This window comes from Anarrhichthys ocellatus, unplaced genomic scaffold, assembly GCF_004355925.1.
Source record: "Anarrhichthys ocellatus isolate YVR2014 unplaced genomic scaffold, GSC_Weel_1.0 scaffold3, whole genome shotgun sequence".
NCBI classification, from domain to species: domain Eukaryota; kingdom Metazoa; phylum Chordata; class Actinopteri; order Perciformes; family Anarhichadidae; genus Anarrhichthys; species Anarrhichthys ocellatus.
This window is the reverse complement of record NW_022280033.1, coordinates 10993183-11016960: the sequence shown is the minus strand read 5'-3', so window position 1 is coordinate 11016960 and position 23778 is coordinate 10993183. Positions and strand designations below refer to the sequence as shown.

The following is a 23778-nucleotide window of genomic DNA, read 5'->3' as shown; positions in this document are numbered from 1 at the left end:
ACCCACACACACACACACACACACACACACACACACACACACACACACACTTGATATGCAATTACAGTAAGATGATGACATCAGTCTCTTGCTGCTGCATCGATGAAAGTCAGTTAATAGACTTTCTGGCTCCAGAGACTCAGGAGGCAGCCATCACACAGCGCATTCAAGCAACACAGATTCACCTCCACAACACTGAGCCACTTTGCCGTTACAGTCATTTATGCTGCTGTCGACTATTCTGGTCTACACTAAAATAAAGCAAGAAAAGCAATTCCAGTCAATGTTATGCTTTGTACAAGTAAAACATCAATAATTATTGTCAGTGGTTGTATTTTATGAACCACAGGAACAAGAATGGTCAGTGTTTTCATCTTTGTCTAACTAATGTAAGTAACACAAAATAACTCTTGCTTTGAAATTACCAATCAAGCTCAAGTGTTTAAGCATGAATTTAATTTACCTTTAACCTGTAATTCAATATCCAACTACAGCAAAGACACCAACAACATGTAATGATAGTACTGAGAGAATGAACTTTTACACATAAATAAGACATAGTTCATGATCATTCCACCCTTCTGAAATTAAAGTATACTTTTGCATCCTACTATGCTTCATTTAGGTCTAAGTTTGATACTGTATGTCTGGCAGTGCTGTACGAATGAGTGTTCACAAACCCTACGAAAATATGCAAAAACATATTCGAAGGCTTAAATATATGTTGGTGAATTTCCTTGTTTACAAAATGCAGGGAATTTTTCCAGCTCTAAACTGTGAGGAATGAGGCTCTACGAGTAGAGCTCACCGTGATGAAACCCTCTGGACAAACTCACAAAGTAACATCAGGTGACTGATCAAGGAGCTGTGTGAGCTCCAGAGTTTCCTGTAATCAGCAAAGCTTGGCATCGATTATTCAATACATAATTAATGAGAAGTGAAGTAGTCTGCTGGATTGACAGTGTGATGTGTGTGTTGTTGTACAACTCGTAAAGTGTGACGGCTTCAGCAGGAAACAGACGGCTGTCAATCAAAGTTGACACAATACAATTAGTCTGATCTCAGAGGCGTCGGCTCTGATGTGGTTTCAGCTCTTTTCTCTTTTTATAGACTTATTATTTTACATAGGACATGGAATCAGTTCAATCAAGACAATCCTGCATGTAATGCCTAATAATTATTTTATTAGATAATGTCTTGGACAATGTAACCACAACGTCTGAGGTTCAGCATTAGCTGTTGCATACCAACTTTTATCATTTCCTCTCACTTTAGGGCAGCTTCAAAGACACCTAAATGACTTATTTGATCCTAAATTACATCATTGAGCAGGATGAAATATATCAACATTCTGTCAATTAACACACCAATTTACTAACTAACCATTTAAGCACTTGAGAACACGATACAGAAAATGGATATAATTTTGTAATATAACATAAGCCAGGAGTAGATTTAACGCAGATTGAGAAGCAGCTGAGATGTGTGGACACACAGCCGGAAACTAACTCATCCTGAGTCTGCCAATGAACAAGAAGAGATGGCTCATATTTACATGGCAGAGCAGGCTGAGGACAGTTGGTGTGTGTGTGTGTGTGTGTGTGTGTATGTAGGGGGTTGAAGGCGGGAGGATGGACTATGAGGCTTGGCAGAGTCTGGTCTGAAGACACCAGAGACACTTTCCCTCCTTCACAGGGTGCCGGACTCAGACTGAAAGTGGTTATCCCCCCATCACTCCATCCCTCCTCTCCTCATTCTTCATCACGCTGTTTGATAGTTTCAGTCGACAATTTCACTCCTCGCATCCGTCTTCTCCATCGTCTCCCCCTTCTCCCTCTCTTTCTCTCACCAGTGTGTGGTAACTTCAGTCAACGGTGAATCTATTTATTCCTTCCTCCCCCTCCCCCCAGACATACTTAGGATCTATGTTGACTCCTTCAGGAGCAGATACTTCACAAACATCACCGAGGCGGCTCGCTCTCTGTCATCCGCACAACTTCGGCAAGCTCACACTTTCAACCAAACAGCATCCTGCAGATCTTTAGTCGAATGAGCGTCAACCCACTCACAACCTCTGACAGATTGAGATTGACACCATCTTGTTATGTGCGTCTAAGTGTCTCAGTGACCTAGATTTTAAGTACCCCCCACAGCTAGCCCACCCTGGACGGGGTAATTGTATCAGGGTGCAGTGGGACTCTCGAGGTGATGGTGGCATGTTGCTGTATACTGTTTTATATCTTAGCTCAAACTGCGCAAGTGTAGGAATGAATCAGCTTTCTAAAATAAAGTGTCCTCTGAAGTGTGTGTGTGTGTGTGTATTTGCGATTAAGGTGTCTTTTACATCTAATTAAGTTGACCTGCCCAGCAACCATCCAGTGCTGATTTTGCAAGCTCTGTTCTCAAGCACCTTTAGTGCTCTCTTTCAACACCTTCTTGTCATCCACTTACTCTCTCTTAACTCCCACTCCTCTCCTCATCAGTGGACTACACAACTACTCATAATTACTTTTTCAACTGTGTATGTAGTTAGCTGTGCTGCTATCATGAGTGTCTGACGGTACAAAATGCAACGTTAAATGCTAGGAAAAGACAGGATCTGAGGAGAGTTATCTGCATGTTTTGCTTTTCCTCTATTGTGTTAATATTTGTATCGCTCCATCCTGACAGCATTTCCTCTGTCCGACACCTTCCAGTGTCACCGTGTCCTCAGCCCTCATCGCTCCCTGTAAGCTTGCATCTCCATTATCTGAAACCCAGAGACATGCCTGAGGCTGCTATTAGCCTCCTTCTGCTCACTGTCTGGATGGATCAACTGAATGGATCAACGTGGACAAGCAGAGAAAGAGAGAGAGATGGGGAGGTGTGCCCGGTAGCAATGGGATATCAAGGACTCGGTGCAGCTGGATGGTATCGCATTAAAGGGGGATTTTTCATTAAGATACGGCACTGCGTTTGAGTTCAAACTGAATAGCCCTTTTCATTATCAGTTAATGAGATATTTATCTAAATGATCTTAAGTGTCCTTGCACAGGGAAGCAGCAGCATTATGTGTGAACTATTCAAAACTTTAATGTGACGACTATTAGAACAATAAAAGAGCCTTATTCACTCTAAACTACTTTTAAGGAACAATTCACACAGCACGCCCCATAAAACTTTTTCAGACTTTCCACTGACATAGTTTTCATGTGATGTCTCCAAACCACTGCAAATCACCCCAGATAACTATAGATCACTCTGATTAAGACAAAGAAATAAGTTTGTGTGTTTGGGTGGACTGGCGATTTAAAATTCACTAATAACTTAAATTCAGTGTGCAGTTTGTACTCAAAGGTTTTGCAGTGTAACTTTTTAATAACGTAACATGTCATAGATTTAATATTTTTCCACGCATTTAATTTTTTTCACACTTTTAACTGACAAAACAATGGAATATATTCCAGTCATCGATAAAAATGAAGGTCGACCGTGACAATGCAAAATATGAATGATCTTCCTCGAGTGGATTTGCATAATCCAAATGTTTGTCTTATTCTTCAAAATTATTGTGATGTATTCTTACACATATCACAAAAAAATGGCATCTAGCCAGCAGTTTAGTCCTTTCCAGACGAGTAATCGTGGTCCCCTGCATCGCAGCATCATAAGTAACAGTTTCAAACTATATTTCAAAAAGGCAGTCCAACTGAAAACAAGTACAGAGGAGCCATGGCCAGAAGATCAGCACTAAGGGGATGTGCTTATAAGGAATATGCAGCAGAATACAATAAAAACTTACATAAAGGTGCGAACAAAATACAACCACGAAGATGCCCAACAGAGCACAGACAGCTCCTCCCAAGTCTGCCACACAACCTGCCTCAACAGCTTCTGTGGCATCCTGTCTGATCAAGTCTGCTCCAAGTGTGGCCTCCCATCCTTAGAGATACATTTAGGCTCAAATTAACATGGAACCAACTTCTTTTCATCCTCGATAATTAAAGCTGAAATGAGTGAATGCCTGCTTCTGATTTCTCCTGAGTGAGTGAAGCCCGGTTGCCCAGGCATCAATGACAATGACCTGGACCGGCATTAATGATGTGGCCCGTATTGATTTTTCCAGTCAGTGCTTACAGAGGAGACATCATTGTCTGACTGAAGCTTGTCTCTTTCTATACAAAATGACTATTTAGACTCAAGGTGACAGACACAGAGGAGGTGAAGTGGGAGAGGTAAAGTGGGGTCGAAGGAGCGAGGAAAAGTGAGAACGGGGAGGAAAATGTAGGAGGGGGAGAGGTGTGAGTCTGATAAATGACCACAGAGTATATACGTATATATTCTATATGGGTGTTATATGAATATAAAGTAATTGTTCTACAAATTGAAAATTCTGCAATAATCTATCTATCACAGTGTGTTTTTGTGTGCGTGTGTGTGTGTGTGTGTGTGTGTGTGTGTGTGTGTGTGTGTGTGTGTGTGTGAGAGAGAGAGAGAGAGAGAGAGAGAGAGAGAGAGAGAGAGAGAGAGAGAGAGCATCCTCTCAATTCAATCAGCACTCGTCTCTTCCGCCCCACAAACTTCATTGAGCTCACTGGCCCCCTGATTAGGGCAAAGTTTGACATACTGCTGCAAAAAATAAAAATGACAATCAAAAATCTAGCCTGCTGCATGAGCTCATGAAACACGCATGGGCGTCAGCTGGATGTGTGGCAGTTTTATCATTGTAATGGCGAGCAAAGATCAAGATGGGATTGCAATAAATCTATCCGGTAGCCACATAGGCTGTGTTTTACTGCTCCATGTGTAGTGCAGGACCGTGTGCTGACCTACTGTTGTAATCATGTATGATTGATTAAATGAGAGCCATGCATACAGTCAGACCAGTCACCACCAGTTTATCTCCACGAATGTCGATTTATGAAGTTTGGATGACGGGCTAACTGGATGCACACACTTTGCCATTGAGGCTCTCAGTGAATTGACGGACTGGTTCAAACTCGGGACTCACCCGTACAAGGTTGCTGACTGCCGCCTGCACCGCGGCCACCGGCACCGTCAGATCTGGGATAGCTTTACCGTCCACCTCCCCTTCCTCGTGCATGATGACCAGGTGGGAGATCTGCTGGGCCACCGGCTCCAGGATACTCTCGATGGTCTTGGTGTGAAACACCGGCATCGTGAACGACGTTTACCGCAGCCCCAGAAAAGAAGAAAAGGCGGCTGGTCGCTCCAGCACTATAGATCCCCCCCTCTCTCCTCTCCTCTCCTTCCCTCTCCTCTCCTCCTCTCTCCTCTCCTCTCCTCACTGACACCGACAGGAGGACAAATCCCGAGTTGTCAGTCCAGCCCCTGAGAAACCCTCGCGCGTCTCTCCTGCCGGTGTGCACACCGTCTCCTCTGGTGAGCACCTCGGTAAAGGCTGGACTCTGACGGTCGGTGTCCTCCGGTGGGAGCAACCCAAATCGTGACAGAAGGAATCACCGCCCTTCGTCCAATCACAGCCAAGGAATAAAGCTGCCAAGCGGGTTGGTGTACTGACGCTTTCCCTGCACGCACACGCACGCACGCACGCATGTACACACCAAACACACACACTGCGAGTGAAAGCGCTTCCCAAATTACGTCATGCATGCCAGTGGCCCCAAAAAGGAAAGTGTTGGGGTAACTTCATTGGAAGAGATTGTGATTCCAAGATGTGGCAGATTATATGCAGAGGAGGGGGCTAACAACAGATAGAGTTGTTGATAGTGTTGGGAAGCTGCTCTGTGCAGCCTGATAAAGGTCCGCTTCCCATTCGTGAAACCAACACTGGAGATGAGATCAGGAGCTGCACCCTAATGGTGAAGAAAACTGGTGGTGTGTTGTGTTTTAATGAAGCTTCAAACCTTCATCTGACATATGATCTATGCTCATTGAAAGGTGGGTCAGGAGTTCATGTCTCCGGGCCTAAATGTCCAGGTCTAAATAAAGACCAAGGATTCAACTTGCAGCTGAAAGAAGGAGTCTGTTCAGCAGAAGGAGACGTTCAGATCCTAAACCTTACCCTCACACACACTCTTTCTCCAACTTCTTTACTTTGACTCGGAGAATCCCAGATGAACAGCCGTCCCACTGGTTTGACACCCACCTGACAGGTAGCATTTGAAAGTGAAATAATCTGATTTAACTGTAATGGGTGTTTTGTGTGTGTGTGTGTGTGTGTGTGTGTGTGTGTGTGTGTGTGTGTGTGTGTGTGTGTGTGGTTGCTGAGTTGTGGTCACTGATTTGAATCTGTGTTGGGGAAACTGGAGAGCCCCGCATCAAAAACAGTGGTATTTATACCTCTGAAACCCGGAGACCAAAGATCAACTGACCCTCCTGAGTGTGTGTGTGTGTGTGTGTGTGTGTGTGTGTGTGTGTGTGTGTGTGTCCCTAATGTGGGTGTAGACAAGTGGCTGCAATCCAAACCAGAGGGACTGGACACTCCGGTCCACCTGGTTAGAATACACCCTGGTACTCTGCTTTCTTCTCCTCTCCTCTCCTCTCATCCATTGCCTCCTTTCCTCTCCTCTCCTCTTCCTCAGAAATTGTCCTTAAAGAGGAGTAAGACTCATACTCGCAGCATCTCAAATCCATATATGGGTGGAGGCAGAGTAGAGAAGCAGTAAAGTAAACTGCTTACGGTGAGTAATTGAGAATGAATTTGACCGACTGTGATTGGCTCCAGTAGCACTGCTGTGAACCATCTGTATATGTGGACTTGTCCAAACAGACGTTGATAAAAAGCATTGCAGCAGGTTGCTTAGAGAGGTTTTGAAGTATGCTTTCAATAATGACGCGATGACCAGTTGGATTGTGGTTGTTCAGCGCAACAGAGTGTGCTAAAATGATTGCAACACAATTCATCAGTCATCTCTTTGTGTTGCCATTGTATATGTACTTGCATTGATCGATTGTTTGTCATGATTGGAGCAGTGGTGCTCAGCGTTCCTGTGACATGTTGCTTTTTTTGGGAAGGGTGTGGGTGATGGAGGTATGGGGTGTGAGTCAGTGGACAACTGAGCATGTAAACACTCGCTGCTCCACACTGAGACGTTCCTGGGAATCACAAGTTGTCTTACAAGAGGTGACGCTCTGCCTTCTCCTCAGAACCATGTTTCGCAGAACTACTCTGATTTGTACCATGCTACATATGGATATAAACAATAGTTTCTCCTACATTAAGAAGAGTAAAAGCGTAGTGACCTACTTTGCCTTCATTGCAGCTGATTCTGGGACAGAAACTATGTGCAGCTGGTGTTTGTACACCCAAAGTAAGCGCTCGCTATCTTTTGTAATTTGTTATATTGTGACAATACAGTAAGGCATCAATTATCCTGATAAAATGAACCACCTTATGTTTAGTTTGGTCCAGACTAAAATATTTTGACTACTATTAGATGGACTGCCACAAACAGTCATGGTCCCCAGAGGATAAAACCTTGTGACTTTGCTGATCCCCTGACTCTTCTTCTATCGCCACTAGGAGGTTGACATTTGTGGCTTTGAGTGAAATGTTTTTAACAACTATTTGATTAATTGTCATGACATTTAAATACACACATTTATGCTCCCCTCACGATGAATTGTAATAACTTTGGTGATCCCCTGACTTTTCATCTATAGCACCATCATCAGGTAGAGTTGTCCAATAGGTTCATAGTACCTGAATCATTAATGACATTATGAGCCTCAGCTGTGCTTTGTGTTTTGTGTTAAACTAAGATGATGAACAGGGTAAACGTTGTTAAACATCAGCATGTTCCTGATCATTAACCATATTAAATCTTATCTCTAATCCATCAATCTTCTTTTGTCGCTTTTTTTATCCCAATCATGCTTCATTTTATTTTTTTTAGATTTTTCATGCATCTATTTGTAATCCTGAGCATATCGTTGTATTAAGAAAAGGCTTCTCTGGTGTATTGATGAATAAAGTTGTTTATTTATGGTTTGAACTCTGAGTTTCTATCTCTCCATTACAACCTCAACATAAGAAACAAGAGATCAGACCATTCCTTTGGTTTGACTCCACCAACATCATTTTGTGTGAGGAGCTTCCCTGTGAAGGTTTTAAACAATGTTAATTATTTGCAGTATTTCCTGTGCACTGTCCATAAAAAGCAAATATAAGCTGGAAGTCAAGTCAGACAAGAAGAACAAGTGGCATTGCTTTCTTATGTGTCATATGTATCTTCAATAATTTGCATCCCACTATTCACTGTCTCTAAAAAGTGTAACAAGTGTGTATTTAACCTTCAAGTGTCTTCACTTATGACGATACCGACTCAGTTTGGATGTCATTGTTGTTTATACTAACATACTTGTGACTTTCAGTATGTTTCAGTATGCCGAAATGTCATTTTTTACCCAACAGTGCCCTCCAGTGTTTGACTTATCTTTCACTGAAGGACAAACTGAACTGAAAGAGTACACACAAAATGTCTGAGTGCCAACTCAGTTGTTTTGGATGTCTACGTTTCTGCAGTTCATTTCATAAGATACAGTATTCACTTGTTAGGACACATATTTAAGTCTTCTAGCACATGCTCTCTACTCTTCGTTAGGCATGCAGTGTCAACACAGGAACATGTCTGCGTGTGTTGAATAGAGTGTGCACATCATGTAAAAGAGAGAGAGAGACACATTTGGGCCTTGGAGATTCATGAACATGATGAATATGTAATGTCAATATTTAATTTATTATAAATAAATGCACAAAAGCAGGGCCAGCCTTCTGGAGGAAATGGTTAATACATTAAATTAGATAAATATACTTATTTTCAAATAGCTTTTAAAATAGTCCTACTCTTGGTATGAAAAGTCCAGATACAAAAGTATTATACACTATATACAGTAAAATATGTTACAGTAAAAAAAACTTTCACTTCGAACGGTTACATTAAATCGTCAACGTGCAAAACAGCAATGCCCATCAGCTACAAAACTGCTACCAAATATTAACTTTTAAGAAATATGATGCCCAACTTTCTGCCATTGCTTCATTTTGTGGGATACATGAATCCTGTGGTGTATTTGGAGAGCCCAGTTTTGGCTGCGATCCACTTGTTGTAGTTGGTGACTTGTGTGTAAACCCCTGGTTTGTTCCTACTGGCACAGCCATCGCCCCAGCTCACCACCCCGAACAGAAACATCCGACCTGCCGCTTCACACACCAGCGGACCACCAGAGTCACCCTGTGAGAGGAGGATGCAACAGTCAGTCACGCTCACAGCATGAAGAGATCCAATCATGAAGTTTGTTGTTATAAATGCTCATATTGATACTGACTGTCTATAAACAAAACAATGACCTGAGATTTGAAGCAACCATATTGTGGACAAATGAGCGTGTCTTCTTGGCCCATTGAGCCACCAGTACACCACAATATATTTAAATGTGATAAATTGTATGATTAATATCCAAGTATTAATTATTCATCAAAATATTCTTATTTTAGGCTGAGCCAGCATTTATACAATGAAACTAAATTCCTCTATTGAACCCTTGAGTAATTATTGGTTGTATATAATCAATAACCTTAGGAAGAGAATCTCCTTTAATGCTGCTGAAACTTAATAACATGTTGCATAAGTTCTGTTCTTTTTTCTGTTTTTGCACTGACTTTCAAAGCAAGGTCGAAGACATTCATTCATAGACTTTGCTCACCTGGCAGGCATCAGTGCTCCAGTCAGGGCTCGCAGCACAGATCATGTTCTCAGTGAGGCGACCTCCATAGTCCGATTGACTTGTGCAGTCAGTCTGCGAGAGCAGCTTCACCTCGGCCTTCTTCAGTAACTGCGAGTAACGCATCGCCACTGCAGACAACACAGTGTCAGTAAGAATCAGCGAAACGGCTCAGAGATCAGGTTAATGAATCTGTGGGTTAGAGGTTCTGCAGTACATACTGAATCTCTCCCTCCCGAATCCTGCGATGCTGCACTGAAATCCTGCAGGAAGCTGAGTGTGAGCTGGAGGAAGACACACCGTCCGTGCAGACGCTGACCTCACCGCACATCCTCCATTTCTGCTTTTGATCTTCAACAGTGCTGAAATGCAAAGACAAACACAGCTATGAATCCTGCACACAAAGCACCCGTACAGCTCTTTATCTTTTTCACACACACACACACACACACACACACACACACACACACACAGTAACAGTCTGCGCACCTATGTCATTGTTATAGTTGGAATCATTATAATGTTGATGGATGATCAGTTTTTCCACAGTGAAGCGCTGCTCCCTGTCAGCATCAGTGTCATTGATGGCAGTCTTCCCCAGGTACACATTCAGAAGCTTGATGTTTGTCTCCTCACTGAACAAAAAACAAACACAACGATGTAAACAAAGGCCTACATATCTACATATCTAAGTCATATTGCATTGAGAAACAAGAGTACATTGTATTTTGTAAGTGGGTGTTTTTTCTCACCCATCAGAGAAGCAGTGTGCAGCTGTGAGAACCCAGCATGGTGCGATGAGAGAGCCACCACAGAGGAAACCGCTGCGCTGATGAAACAGAGCGGCGACCCACGGGTTCGACTCTATGGGTGTGAAAGAACCACCCACGATTTTGTGCATCCTCTGCTCAGACCTCTCACCACATGTCAGCTCTGCAGGGACACACAGTGACGAGTCAGTGAGCGATGATGAAAGAATCACAAGATGATATTTAGGAAATAGTATATTTAAACAACACATCTTACCTGTATCCACAGCCGGTGGAGGTTTTGTTGTTGGTGTAGAACCTGTAAATCAGTAAAGAGACATTAATGGAAAGATCCAAATCAAACATACAATACTTCAATGATTTTAAAATCCCCAATCAAACCTTACATCTGGGAATGTTGCAGACTTCTCTCACGATCCTCCTTCCTCTTCGGACACGACACCACGGCATCAACATCTGGTCAGGATTCCTGGCATTCAAGTGAAATAATATTAAACACATGATACCTCTCCGAAACATGTCTCGGCCCCAGATTGGTGACTTAAAGTATACCTGCAGTAATTGTGGTCGCCAAGTCCCTTTGAAGCTCCTGAGGGGATGTTAAACCTGTTCCAGTTGAGACATTTTCGTCCGTATGCCGACTCAGAAACAAATCCCCTGTAACTGCTCCCATCCCCAGACTGACACATCTCTGAGGATCACATTGCAAAAATAGACATTTAATGTCTCTCACCAGATGTAACAAATGCAGAATAATAAGTGTTGCCCTGACAGTTGGCTTACCCCTGTTAGTGCGATGAGGTTTAGGTAACCAACTATTTTTAGTTCGTGAAAAAGTCTGAAGGAAGCACAGACAAAAAAAAGAATTTCTTTAAAACGCCCTGCATTCCTCTGTATGTCTAATAAACTTAAAGTTACTTCCTTTTATTAATGCTTACCACATCAACGCTGAAACCTGCAAAGATGGCAATAATGACTAACAGGTTCATCTTCACTTCTGGTTTTGCTTCTCCTTATTGGGGATATTTTTGTCTGAAGATGGACAGAAAAAAAGAAACAAAATTACAGAAATGGACCCAAAGTAAACTGGAAGACTAGATTCAAAGCTCCTGTGCCCTTATGTGGAGGTCATTTAAATGCACATGGCAGGACGATATAAGTGTGACTACTGAACGGACATGTGCTGTCTTTGTCTCAGAGGAAAAACGGTGCTGGAGAGTTTTTAACGTGAGAGCAACAGATGTGTGCGCACTCTACTGTAAACACTGTACAGTGCAATATCAATTTATGTTCGTTGATTACTCTATGCATGTGCACACCCTTACATCACAGCAGTTTTGCAATTCGTACAGTTCAAACATCGAATTTCTAGGTATTTCTAAGATACAATATCATGTTAATAATGACAAAATGGTTGTATGGTTAAACTTAACTTTGCATGATTTCTGTCAACAAACACTTTCATCTTCACTATATAGTACCATTGTAAACACAATTTGTGATTTATGATATTGGGCTATACAAATAAAACAACTAAAATAATTGACTTATCATTCAGACAGTAAAGTAACAGAACTGCTTATATTTTGCTGAATGTCACAGTCAAGAAAGCTTGCTTATAGCTTACCTTTCTGTCCAGACTTGCAAATCCTGATGAAGTTCTTTGTTATTTCTTCCAGTTGATTTGATCTCCTCTCTGTATCCTCTGATATGCACCTGTGTCGTCGCTGACCCAGACTCACTCTGTTAGTTGCTCTGGTGCTGCAGTGCTGATCCTCCACGTCTTACCTCCCATTTAAAAAGACACGGGCCAGTGGGAGTGGTTTAGGAGACAATATGAAAACATCACTGGGGCTCAATTGCTGATCAGCAAAATCTTGACCAAACTAAATTGTCATTTCCTGTGACACACACTGAACACCCCATCATTCCCTCTTAAACCACAGTGAGACTTTTCAAAATAATATATCCAAAATTGGTCATGTGTGCAATGACAACTGCTGCAGCTGTGGGTGTAGAAGAGCACATCCTGCTCAAAGGTATGACAGGTTTGAGTTTAATACCAATTAACTCAATTGGAATTAGATAACATTTTATAAGATTAGATTACATTTTACCACACTATATGGTAATGTTACATATATATTATGTATTTGCTTAGTCAAATGCCCCATTAAAACACTTAGTGACTAAATTGATGTGCCATTTTGTAGGACTGCATCATTATAGTAAAGTAAAGCTTTCTTGATGTCTTTTGCGTCAATTTCATATAATTCAGACTTGAGATATTTCCTCTGTTGCATTTATGGTGGAAGTACCACCAAAGTAGTCAATTTGCAAACATCACAATAAAGCTCAGGGATTCATCATCATTCATCATCTATTTAAGTAGATGTTAATTTCTTTAATTTTGTCGTGGTGCATTTGCGGTCTCAATAAAAATAACATACACTGTTTTCAGCATAAACAAACAAAGCAACATGTACTGAAGCACATCAGAACCAGAAATGACACATACTGCACGTATTACACACAGCCACCCTCTTCACTTGACTCTTGTTTAGATGACAGAGTGGCTGTCTTTAAATTCTTTGCCCATCTACTAATATTGTACCACAGCTTCCTCTAAAAGAATGGGCATTGTTATGGATTTTTCACGGGGATTTTTAGACTAAAATCCCCGCTTACTTTGAATGTTTCCTCATCAAATACTCTGACGCTGGTGTTACTCACATTTCCTCTTCTTTGATGGTGAGAATAAGCGGATATGACACCTTGGTGCAGGGCCTTGTGTACCAGAGAACTTTAAAGGTTGAGATGAACATGTACAACATGCATGAAGTCAGCAGGCGTGGAACAACTGAATAACAAGCAAACATTAATTTATTGACTCCAATAGCCTTCACTGATAAATGTATACTTTAAGCTTCACACAGGTGTTTTACCAAAAGAAGAACTGTGTTACACAGAAATTAACCAACCCAGGAAAATCCAGGATAGTTGTGGTTGAGGCAAGCTGCATCCTGGAGTGTTTCATTTTGAGTCTTCTGCCTCCCCACCACCCAGTCTGGACACCAGTCACGCTCCAGGTGCCTAAAGGCTCAATACCCACCTCTTTGAGTTCCTGCTATCCTTCTCAACCTGCTCTAATCCATCTCTTCTAGATTTTGTTCGATCTCTATAGTTGCACCGGAGGTGTGAGAGGTGTTGGTGATACTGTGCAGGTGTTACAGGTGTCAAGCATGAGTTACCTGTGAATAGACGATTTGTCCTGTTTTATACTGTTCACAATAGCCCTATGGGACAACAAGCCCCATAGAATTCAAGTTTAAAGCCATAAAAGTATGATTTAACGCTGTGTTATTTCCCTCATAACATTAGGGTTGCATCCTGCACAGTAACATATGATATTATTTCTATATAGACAGTGGCGGTTTGCACATTAGAAACACCCTGACACCCTAGAAATAGAAATCCTCAGAAACAGAGTGAGTCATAATTTATTTTTGGACTTCAAAGAACTGTCAGTATCAAGATCAAAATGCGGTTGCCTCATTTTCTGTAAGAGAATTTTTTTAAACTCCAACAAGTGAAGTCACGTCTGATTATGTTCTTTTTTCTGAACTCCATTTTAACTTGAAACAAGCGCCAAACATCTCTGACCCAAACCCTGCCGACCATTTTAATACTCCTCTTACTCCTGTATCAAACTGGACAAACACCTGGTAAACAGGTAGACAAGCATTGACAGTGCTTCATCATCTGACACTCACACTCTTAATCACATGTGTTTTCAGCTTCTCTCTTCAGATACCTGTCTGCTTCCTCTTTCCGTTAAATAGAACTGGAAAATTGTGAAGCTAACCAGTTATGAGAAGCAACTAATTGGGCTGTTGTGCATGCATATTTTTACTTGTTTCATTTTCACAATGTATTTAGCTGGATAGGAATATATGAATTCACCTGCGCATCTTAATAAACTAGAGACAACAAACAGATTTGACATTTGTGCAACTTGTGGAGAAAGTGAGGCAATATCAAATAAAACGAATATTTAATAAGATCAGTTTAATTCATGGTTGAACAACATTGTCATTGAATCTTTAATCGGATATCTGACTGAAATCGGTTTTGCTTCACAAACTCTGTTTCCCACAGAGGGGAACAAGCACAACAAAAGTGTAGACAGCTGCAGAGAATTTCTTTGCATCAGCCCTTCATCACCGATGTTGTCACATTCCTTGACTAATCTAAAATGTTTCACGGTCTCTCGTGTAAGAGCTTGAGAAATGATGATCTTTTCAAATCTCTGGAAACCACCTAACAGAAACTCTAAACATATAAATGATTGATATTGTTTATTTTAAAAAACACACAGTATTTATTCTGTGTTTAGTTGGACTTGAAATGCAGATTTGTTCATGCAATGGTGAAAGCTCAGCAATATTTGGTGATCTGACTGGAAAACAGATTCATTTAAAAATACAAACATGTGGAACACCTGACTAGCAAACAGAAGATCAGAAAGATTTGGGAACAAGTCATGTTTTTCTTCTGAAGGACCATTTTTCCACCTACAATTATTTTTGCACTTGATTATGTTATATTGTACATGAGTACCTCCCCTCCACCTTAAAGCCTGAAGACTGTGATCACAGAGCACTACACAAGTGATAAGGTGGGATGTTACTCCATAACCAAGAGAAAGAGGTTGCATTGTACATTCGTTATTTATGAGGACATACTGGAAAAAACTGCCTCATTTCCTGTGCTTTCTGATCATATCTAAATAACACACACACTCTAATTACGATATAAAGTCATAGGACATTTAACTGTACCGCATGTTTAAATCGAGCTTGGAAAATTGGTTTTAAATAGATACTGTGCTTTTGAAGAAAAAAAACACATCATACTCCACATAATGTCTTTTAAATGCCACTGGTAGCCAAATTATTCTCTTTAATATGGAACTAATATCTATTGTGTATGGGAATTACTGTGAATTTTTGTGTTTTGAAGTGTTTCTTTGTGTGTGCAAGGGGTCTCTTTTGAAAATGAGTTCTTAATCATAACGTGAGCATCTGTTTAAATAAAAGGACTAACATTTACTTTACTGTAATGACCTTCAGATCATGGCTGAAGATGAGCACATGGCACCATCTAGTGGACAAATTATGACCGTGTCTTAATATTCATACTAAGCTGCTTATGATGGACACGGTTGCGTTCAAGGTAAAAATAAATAAATAAACGAATTGGCTTATGTAACACCCCTGTTGATTTAAAATGCATTAGTTTACGCGTTGAGATGGGAAATACACGAACAAAGGGAGAAACGTTTTAGGAAACAGAAAGCCTCGTGGGCGTCCTGTCCGATGCTCTTAAACCAGACACGCATGCGCAGAAACAACGTCTGTCTGTCAGTATACACTTTCACTTTGCGCAGATATCGAGCAGCTTTCCACTCAAAACTACAACAAAACACAAGATGAACTTTAACTTTTGAGCCGTGTTTGATGGACTGTAAAGGGTTAAGGTATATTTTCGCCGGCTCAACGGACTTGCTTGAACACTAAATAACAAAAAACGAGCCGTAAATACGGCTAGCTAACTTTGAAGCAACAATGTTCTGACATCCAAAGTAAGCTAACTGTGATCTGTCGACTCTGACCTCCTGGTGAGTTTGTGATGTCTGTAGAGCGAGATGTTGTCTTTAGTAGACTATTTTATCAACTCAGTTAACCTGTCTTTGAGTTATTTAACTTCGCTGATCCTAATATTGTAACATTGGCTATCCAATAACAACAAAAGGCTCTTAAGGACAGCTAACGCTACTGTATGTCTCTATGCTTCCCTATAGGTCACTGTAACACAATAACACTAAAAGCATCTATAAAATAGAGTATGATTAATAATGAATAATGAGTAGTAAAGAACAGTTAACCGTTCAGTAACACCTTCCCCTGCAGATGCGTGAATGCTGTAAACAGCAGCCTTGATGGAGATCTACAGTGTGGTCCATAATGTTTCTGGACAGTGACATATCTTGTGTTTTTGGTCTTTGTAGCTGAGGTCTGCGTTCCCTCACACTATGGAGGGGACTGCACTGAAACAGAGCCAGCTGAGTGGCTCCTGGGAGATGAAGGAGAAACTCGGGACGGGAGGCTTTGGGCACGTCTACCTGTACCAGCACCTCGTAAGTTCTGCCATCTGAATGCAACATAAACCTCGGACCCAGGTGTGTGTTTTTGGCTCGCTTTTATTCCCTGTCTGTGTTTGGCGCAGGAGTTGGGAGAGAAGATTGCGGTGAAACTTTGTCGCCTGGAGCTGAACTCCAAGAACAAAGACAGCTGGGGCAGAGAGATTCAGATCATGAAGAAGTGAGTGTAAATCCTCCACTTGTGTTCAAAAAGCAGCCTGTGAACAAACCCCACTGTGCACTTTCTTCCTGTCAAACCAGCACTGCATGTTTGGCTTTCTCTCTGTTCTAGGCTGAATCATGTGAACGTGGTTCAGGCCAGAGAAATTCCAGAGGAGTTGAGCTCCATTGCTTTAAATGACTTACCACTGTTGGCCATGGAGTACTGCTCAAGAGGAGACCTACGCAAGGTACCAAGTGGGTTTTTCTTCAAACCCCATATAGTTTGTTTTCTTTCCAAACATGGCGCTGTTAACCTCTGTACATCGTTATTTAGGTTTTGAATAAACCAGAAAACTGCTGTGGACTAAAGGAGAGTGAAGTCCTGTCGCTGCTCAGTGACATTGGTAATGTTTCCCTCTGCTTTTACTTTGACAAAAGTCATTGTTATCACATGTTGATGCATAAATGTTTATGGAATGATTTTTGTTTTACAAACACAGGCGCTGGTATCCAATACCTCCATGAAAATAAGATCATTCACAGAGACCTAAAGCCAGAGAACATAGTTCTGCAGGAGATTGGTGGGAAGGTGAATTAATTTCCTTTTTTTTCATGCATGCTGCCCGTGTAATCTTCAATTTAGTATATTATATGGTTTTCAGTGCTTTGTTCTCATTTTTAAACTATGTTTTTCTCCAGCTTGTCCATAAAATAATAGATCTGGGTTATGCAAAAGACCTAGATCAGGGCAGTCTCTGTACATCCTTTGTTGGAACTCTCCAGTATCTGGTAAGTGTTGCATCAGCAAGCAATGTTGTTGTTTTTCAATCAACCCCTGTTATATGAATCTATCTGCATGTGTGCCAGGCTCCCGAGCTGTTTGAGAGTAAACCCTACACTGTAACGGTGGACTACTGGAGCTTTGGGACAGTGATCTTTGAATGCACTTGTGGTTTTCGCCCATTTTTACACCACATGCAGCCTGTTCAATGGTGAGTCCACATAGCAGCAATGCATTTATCGTCTGTTTTCTAAAGAATCTGGTTGTACACATGACATTAAAACACACATTTAGGGAATGTAACATTTCAATCATGTATGCAGATTTTTTTTCTGAATGTTTGGAACATTTTATGGGTCTAGTTTTTAATCTGTCAGCTTTATTTTCAGTTCCCTCTTTTTGCGCGTTTGCCTTCTTTTGTAGGACGAGTAAAGTCAAGAACAAAGGTCCCAAAGACATCATGGCAGTAGAGGACATGAACGGAGAAGTCCGATTCTCCACACATCTCCCTTATCCCAACAATGTCAGCAGGTAGAGACAAAGAAAAGAGGCTTTTTAAAACCAACCAGTCAAGCGGCCCTCATTCTAACTTGTGTGTGTGTGTGTGTGTGTGTGTTCCCAGGCCACTGCTGGAACCAGTCGAGTCCCTTCTGCAGATGTTGTTACTGTGGGACGCTGCAACGCGTGGTGGAGGGCTGGCTCCTGACACAAACAAGCCAAACTGCTACACAGCTCTGCATAATATTCTAAGCTTGAAGGTTAATAATAAGAACCTTTTATTAACACTTCATCGATTGCATTTATGGTTTGATATATCCCAGTTGAGGACAACACGCGAAGCAACCGGCCCGGCTTTGTGCCTTTCTTTGCCCAGGTGATTCATGTGTTGGACATGACGTCGGCCCAGCTGCACTCTTTGGTTTTGGGTGCTGAGGAGACTTTACACTCCCTGCAGCTTCGTCTGGAGACACACACTCAGACACACCTCACCCCGCTGAGTCAAGAGCTGCTGCTGGAGACGGGAATCTCCCTCGACCCACGCAGACCGCCCGCACACTGTCTGCCAGACGGATTGGTATGTGACACACACACACACACACACATAAACAAAATATTGAAACAGTCCCAAACAGTCCCAGCCACAAGTACATGAGCAGCAGATTTTAGAAATATTGTTTTTGTTGAGAAATTTTGTCTGCATTACACTGGTAAATGGGATTAGTTATTTTTTTTGGTTTCCCTTCATAATTCAATAATGCAGTTAAGTTAACATTTAGTTCCCAATTAGATAATGGTAAATAATGTAATATGTGAAAAATAGTTTGACAATATGTTAGCAGACTGTATGAACGAGTGCGTGGCGGTTGCTTGCTTCCAGCCTGTTTGGTTTCTCTGGAAGAAAATGTTTCAGGAAGTCTAAAGCTCAGCATATACTAGACTTGATCCACTAACACGCTTCAGTATTCACAGTGATATTCGCTCTCTGCTTCCAGCGAGGCTGGGACAGCTCCATAGTCTTCCTGTTCGATAAGAGCCTGACCAAGTACTCTGGACCGCTGACGGCCAGACCTCTGCCAGACAGCGTCAACTTTATAGGTGAACATTTCAAATGTATACATCTTAACAGGTTCTCCTCCGTTTGCAATGGGTTTTTGGTCTGCGTGCAAGATCCGAATACTTTGAAAGTTATAGCAGCTTCTTTGAATTTGTTGTCTGATCTGTGTTTTTGTTTTGTCTCAGTCAGGGAGACGAAGACGCAGCTCCCGCTGTCTGCTCTGAGGAAGGTGTGGGGTGAAGCAGTCAGCTACATCTGCGGACTGAAAGAGGACTACATTCGTCTGTACCAGGGACAGAGGGCTGCCATGTAAGTGCACACACACACACGCATGCATGCGTGCACCCACACAATGAAACATCTGCCTACCTTGTGTTTGTGTATGTGTAGGCTGAGCCTGCTGCGCTACAACACCAACTTAACACGGTACAAGAACCTGCTGTTCTCCCAGTCACAGCAGCTCCGAGCCAAACTGGCTATTTTTAAGACCAGCATCCAGAATGACCTTGAGCAGTACACCAAGCAGAGACACATTGGCATCTGTGAGTGGATGTTAATCTCCTGCTGGGACACATCATTTAAAGTCATTTTAATGAAGCCTTTGGTGAACTTTCTGTGGTTGTTGTTGTGTGTTTTTTCTGAAGCTTCGGAAAAAATGTTGAAGACCTGGCAGGAAAATGAAGAGAAGGCCGATGGGTTCTCAAAGGTAGGACAATTGTTACTTATTAGCAGTCGTGAAGTCACTTGCAGGTATTTCAAAACACTGCATGCTAATGGTGTTGTCCGCTGTAGGTTGCACATGTGGGCTATCTGGATGAAGAGATAGTGGCTCTGCATTCGGAGATCGTGGAGTTGCAGAGGAGTCCATTTGCGAGGAGACAGGGGGATGTAATGGAACAGCTGTGAGTACCTCTGTTATATTCACATTATGATCATTTCCTTAAATAAATTCACATTTGTTCAAGTCTGTTTATAAAACAATAGTTAGGTGGCTGTATTCAAAATACAAAGAATTCAGTGACAAATAAACTTTAAAAAGATTTTATTAAGTCAGACTGTTGACACATTCTGACTTACTGGATTGGATGCATGTTATGAAAGAATCATTTAATGGCCAGTGTGAACAGGAGGAATGATTACAGCAAGAAAAAACAGTTTCAATGTATGTACACATCTGACTGTTGTCGCCCTCTTTGCTGTTTTTTCCAGTGAGGTAAAAGCTATTGAACTCTACAAGCAACTGAAAGCTAAATGCAAAAGTAAGTACAAATCATTACACATTCAAAATAATAGACAATAGTTATCGGGGCTCCAGCTTTTTGTTGTTCATAGCCACTTACAGTGGAATCTGATTATGCTATGGATACAATTCAGCTGTATAACAAATAAATACATTCACGATGGTCACCTCTGTTTAATGACTTCCTCAGCGTGGTCGTTGTGGATAGCAAGAACGCGTGTAGTATTTGTTTACATGCCTCTGTCAGATGATAGAACATGGATGATCATAGAAGTGTGTGCTCTCACAGGTCCTGACCCCACACATGGCTACAGTGACAGCTCGGACATGGTGAAGATGATTCTCCAAACAGTTCAGAACCAAGACAGAGTGCTGAAAGACTTGTACACTCACCTGAGGTAATTCATCCAGTAGTCTAAACACACATATACAACCATGCACAGCTCAGTTCATCATCTGAGATATTGTTTAACAGTTCCCCGTGTGTCTTTTGTGGTGTTCCCTCATCTTTCTCTTTTTTTCCTGTAGTACAATTCTCGTGTGTAAGCAACGCATCGTGGATTTGTTCCCTAAGTTGGAGAGGGCGGTGGAGAACATAAAAACTGCAGAGGCCGCAGTGATGCAGATGCAAATGAAGAGACAGAAAGAGTTCTGGTACCTCCTCAAGATTGCCTGTGTGAGTAAATAACGAATGGCACTCCGGAAAATATGCTCCGCTATCAGTGATGTCTGAGGAGCGTGAAGCTCCGCAGTACAGTATTAAATGTCAAATCAAACTGCAGCTAATCCAGAGTGTGTTTGTGTGTTTAGGCCCAGAACAATACTCCATCACAGTCACTAATGCAACAACCCACTGACGGGTAAGTCACAAGTGTACATCACAGTTGTATCTGAAAAACACTGTTATGGGAATAGCCACACCAAAACATCATGTAGCTGCATTTTAGAAGATGAGTTTAAATCTACACTGAGCAGCAGTACAAGTTTATTAATGATCTTTTGAAACCAGCTGCTGGGTTTGGTTCAATTCACAAAGCTGCCACAAGGGGTCACCCCATGCACCTCTAAGTGAGTAGCTTGAAGAAGAAACAGGACTCGTATTCCCCTCTATTCAAATTACTTGAGGACAATACGTTTTGTTTTTCTTTTTTTTTTTGCAAAACACAAACCCAAAGCACAAAACACTTCATACATCCTGCAAAATGAACCGCTGCATTCAAAACTACAGAAACACTTTTCAAAATCACGCTCATGCACCAAATGGCACACACACTTTATTCATGTTAAAGGATTTTGTCCAACCAACTACACTCTGCTTTGTCTCAATAATAGCGATCTGAATAAAGAGAATTCTGCAGAGATACATGTGCAGAAACACAAATACATTTTGAAACATCCATCCGTCCTTTATCTTTAACCACAGAAGAGCTGGAGCCGATCCCATCTGACAGGATACACCCTAGACAGGTCGCCAGACTGTTGCGGAGCCATTTTGAAACAAAACCTTTTTATTTTTCTTCACAATAAATCAGTACAGCGTGCTCCGCACACAGTTTACATTAGTGGTGTGTACTCTATTGACTACAGTAAACAGAAAATCAGAGGAAAGAAAAGTACTGTGAGTCTGGCCCCAGGACCTCATCAACAGCACAGGCAGTAGCTTCCCTGGCTAGACTTTAGGAAGAAGCGCCTTGAGTCAGGTATCCAGCCCTGGACAGCACCCACAACGATGTCTACCCCTACCTCTGTGTTTTGAAATGCCCAACAAATGACTTCATGTCAGATTCCTGCGTCTTAAGTAGTAAACTGCGAGCAGTGTGTTGCAAAAGGTGCCATGTTTGATTGCAAATTAGGTGCAAAGCAGAACATGTTTTTAGAGTTGTTGAAACTTGAGGTTCTGTTTTCTCAGAGTGTCGGTTTCAACAATTGTGCATTTAAAAAAAAAACTTTAATATGGAGCCCCAAAATCCTGAAAGATAAACACTGCATTCCAACTCGCATACTTTTTCTTTTTTTATTTAAGTACATACTGCAGCTGCCCTTACAAAGTACATACTGTTGCATTCATTTGGGACATACTACTTTGTCATAACAGTGCACTTTGAACTTTGACCATCCTGCTCGTATATCCGGATGCAGAGGGACATCCTGGTATTTTTGGCATACTGCATTTGACATACTATGTATTGGGATATGGTAGATCTTTTTTCTGGCACACTGGTAGTATGTGAATTTGAACGTGAACAATTCTGACATTTATTGGGTCAGAGGTGGTAATCCCCACATTCAAACACTCTTTTGTCTTTTGCAGTGAAACTGTTAATCAGTTACTGGATGATAATCAGCGTTATCTGAGTCAACTAACATCTCTGCTGCAAGACGCCGCCCAGGAGATGGAGCACAGTGTCATGGTATGGTATACAGGAGTGAGGCAGTGTGTGTTCATGCATGTGAACAGATCCTGTCCAGTAGATGGCAGATGGAGAAGGTTGTGTTTGGTAGTCCAGTATTAACATGCTTGTTCTCTCTCCAGGATCAGGACTGGAGCTGGACTCGGTACACAGCAGTGAAGGCCCAACCCCAGAAGCTGTAGAAACTGACCAAAGACTCGGTGTTAATAGTTAGAGATGTATTCTGTAAACAAGTGCCTTATCAGAGTGACACTATCTGAAAGCTTTGTGATTCCATTCTGTGTCTTTTTACATACATGTAATGCTCTAATACAACAGCATGACATGGTAAGCTATTCGTGTTTTAACTTAAATGTATATTATTGAGTTTTAGCTGTAACCAAGACTTATTTATTTTACTTGTAATATTGATTAGAGTCAAACATTGCTGCTGAAGAGCTATGCATGATGGAATGTTTATAAATGTATGGCACATACCATGTTTAGTCTTTTCTCTGCAAGTGTTGTTCAAGTGAAAGTTGTAAGTATCCGGTTATTTACATTCACACAGTGGACCAGACAACTGCCTGCACACATACAGGAAATTACTTGTTTATAAGACCCCGGGTTCAACGCTCTCCTGGGAGCTGGTGAAATGCAAACGGCAAGGACAAGAAGAACAAGAGTAACATCATGCATACAATGGAAACGAAAACGACAAAATTCAAGTAACGGGCACAGTTAAAGGCACTGCATTTAGTCAGGACATACTTCAGCCGAACAGTATCTTTAATTTTTCATTAGAGGAAGAACATCGGTGTACAGTCCTGTCATCTGTGGGAGATTTCTTTGAAATGTTGCAAAATCAATATAGTATGTGAATCAATATCCTATTGTTCAGCTCATACAGTATACTGATCTCCATCATTAAGCCCACATTGTTGTTTAATATGTGGTTTTCACACTTAAACCAAGCAGGCAGACTTTTCAC

General features: G+C 41.5%; 3 protein-coding genes across 12 annotated transcripts in view; 1 reads left to right on the top strand and 2 right to left on the bottom strand.

The window, feature by feature from the left end:
- LOC116400699 (vinculin-like) overlaps positions 1–5427 on the bottom strand; it is a 23061-nt gene extending 17634 nt beyond the window's left edge. For 7 of the 9 annotated variants that reach the window (XM_031878660.1, XM_031878709.1, XM_031878678.1 and 4 more), the window contains exon 1: positions 4991–5427. In XM_031878660.1, the coding sequence (XP_031734520.1) occupies positions 4991–5158 (168 nt within the window). In that variant the 5' untranslated portion in view covers positions 5159–5427. The remainder of the gene's footprint in view (positions 1–4990) is intronic. The other 2 variants (XM_031878717.1, XM_031878727.1) reach the window with 1 other exon arrangement.
- Positions 5428–7607: 2180 nt separating this feature from the next.
- plaua (plasminogen activator, urokinase a) lies at positions 7608–12211 on the bottom strand. The gene is made up of 11 exons (XM_031879738.1): positions 12085–12211; positions 11396–11489; positions 11241–11295; positions 11010–11148; positions 10844–10926; positions 10714–10755; positions 10440–10620; positions 10177–10322; positions 9909–10049; positions 9670–9818; positions 7608–9197 (listed from the first exon to the last, which is right to left on the bottom strand). Exons 2-11 carry the CDS (start codon positions 11444–11446, stop codon positions 9003–9005), a joined length of 1182 nt encoding a protein of 393 aa, XP_031735598.1. The 5' UTR covers positions 11447–11489; positions 12085–12211; the 3' UTR covers positions 7608–9002.
- A 3658-nt stretch (positions 12212–15869) lies between these two features.
- Positions 15870–23285, top strand: LOC116379165 (inhibitor of nuclear factor kappa-B kinase subunit alpha-like). 2 transcript variants are annotated; one of them, XM_031841111.1, is made up of 22 exons: positions 15870–15996; positions 16528–16656; positions 16746–16840; positions 16952–17069; positions 17156–17225; positions 17322–17410; positions 17521–17610; positions 17689–17813; positions 18026–18133; positions 18225–18360; positions 18477–18677; positions 19096–19198; positions 19343–19466; positions 19548–19699; positions 19802–19863; positions 19950–20059; positions 20367–20416; positions 20687–20795; positions 20926–21073; positions 21208–21257; positions 22709–22808; positions 22931–23285. In XM_031841111.1, exons 2-22 carry the CDS (start codon positions 16552–16554, stop codon positions 22988–22990), a joined length of 2205 nt encoding a protein of 734 aa, XP_031696971.1. In that variant the 5' UTR covers positions 15870–15996; positions 16528–16551; the 3' UTR covers positions 22991–23285. The 2 variants fall into 2 exon arrangements, with proteins under 2 accessions (XP_031696971.1, XP_031696964.1); XM_031841104.1 differs by having other exon boundaries at positions 15870–16137.
- Positions 23286–23778: the final 493 nt, after the last annotated feature.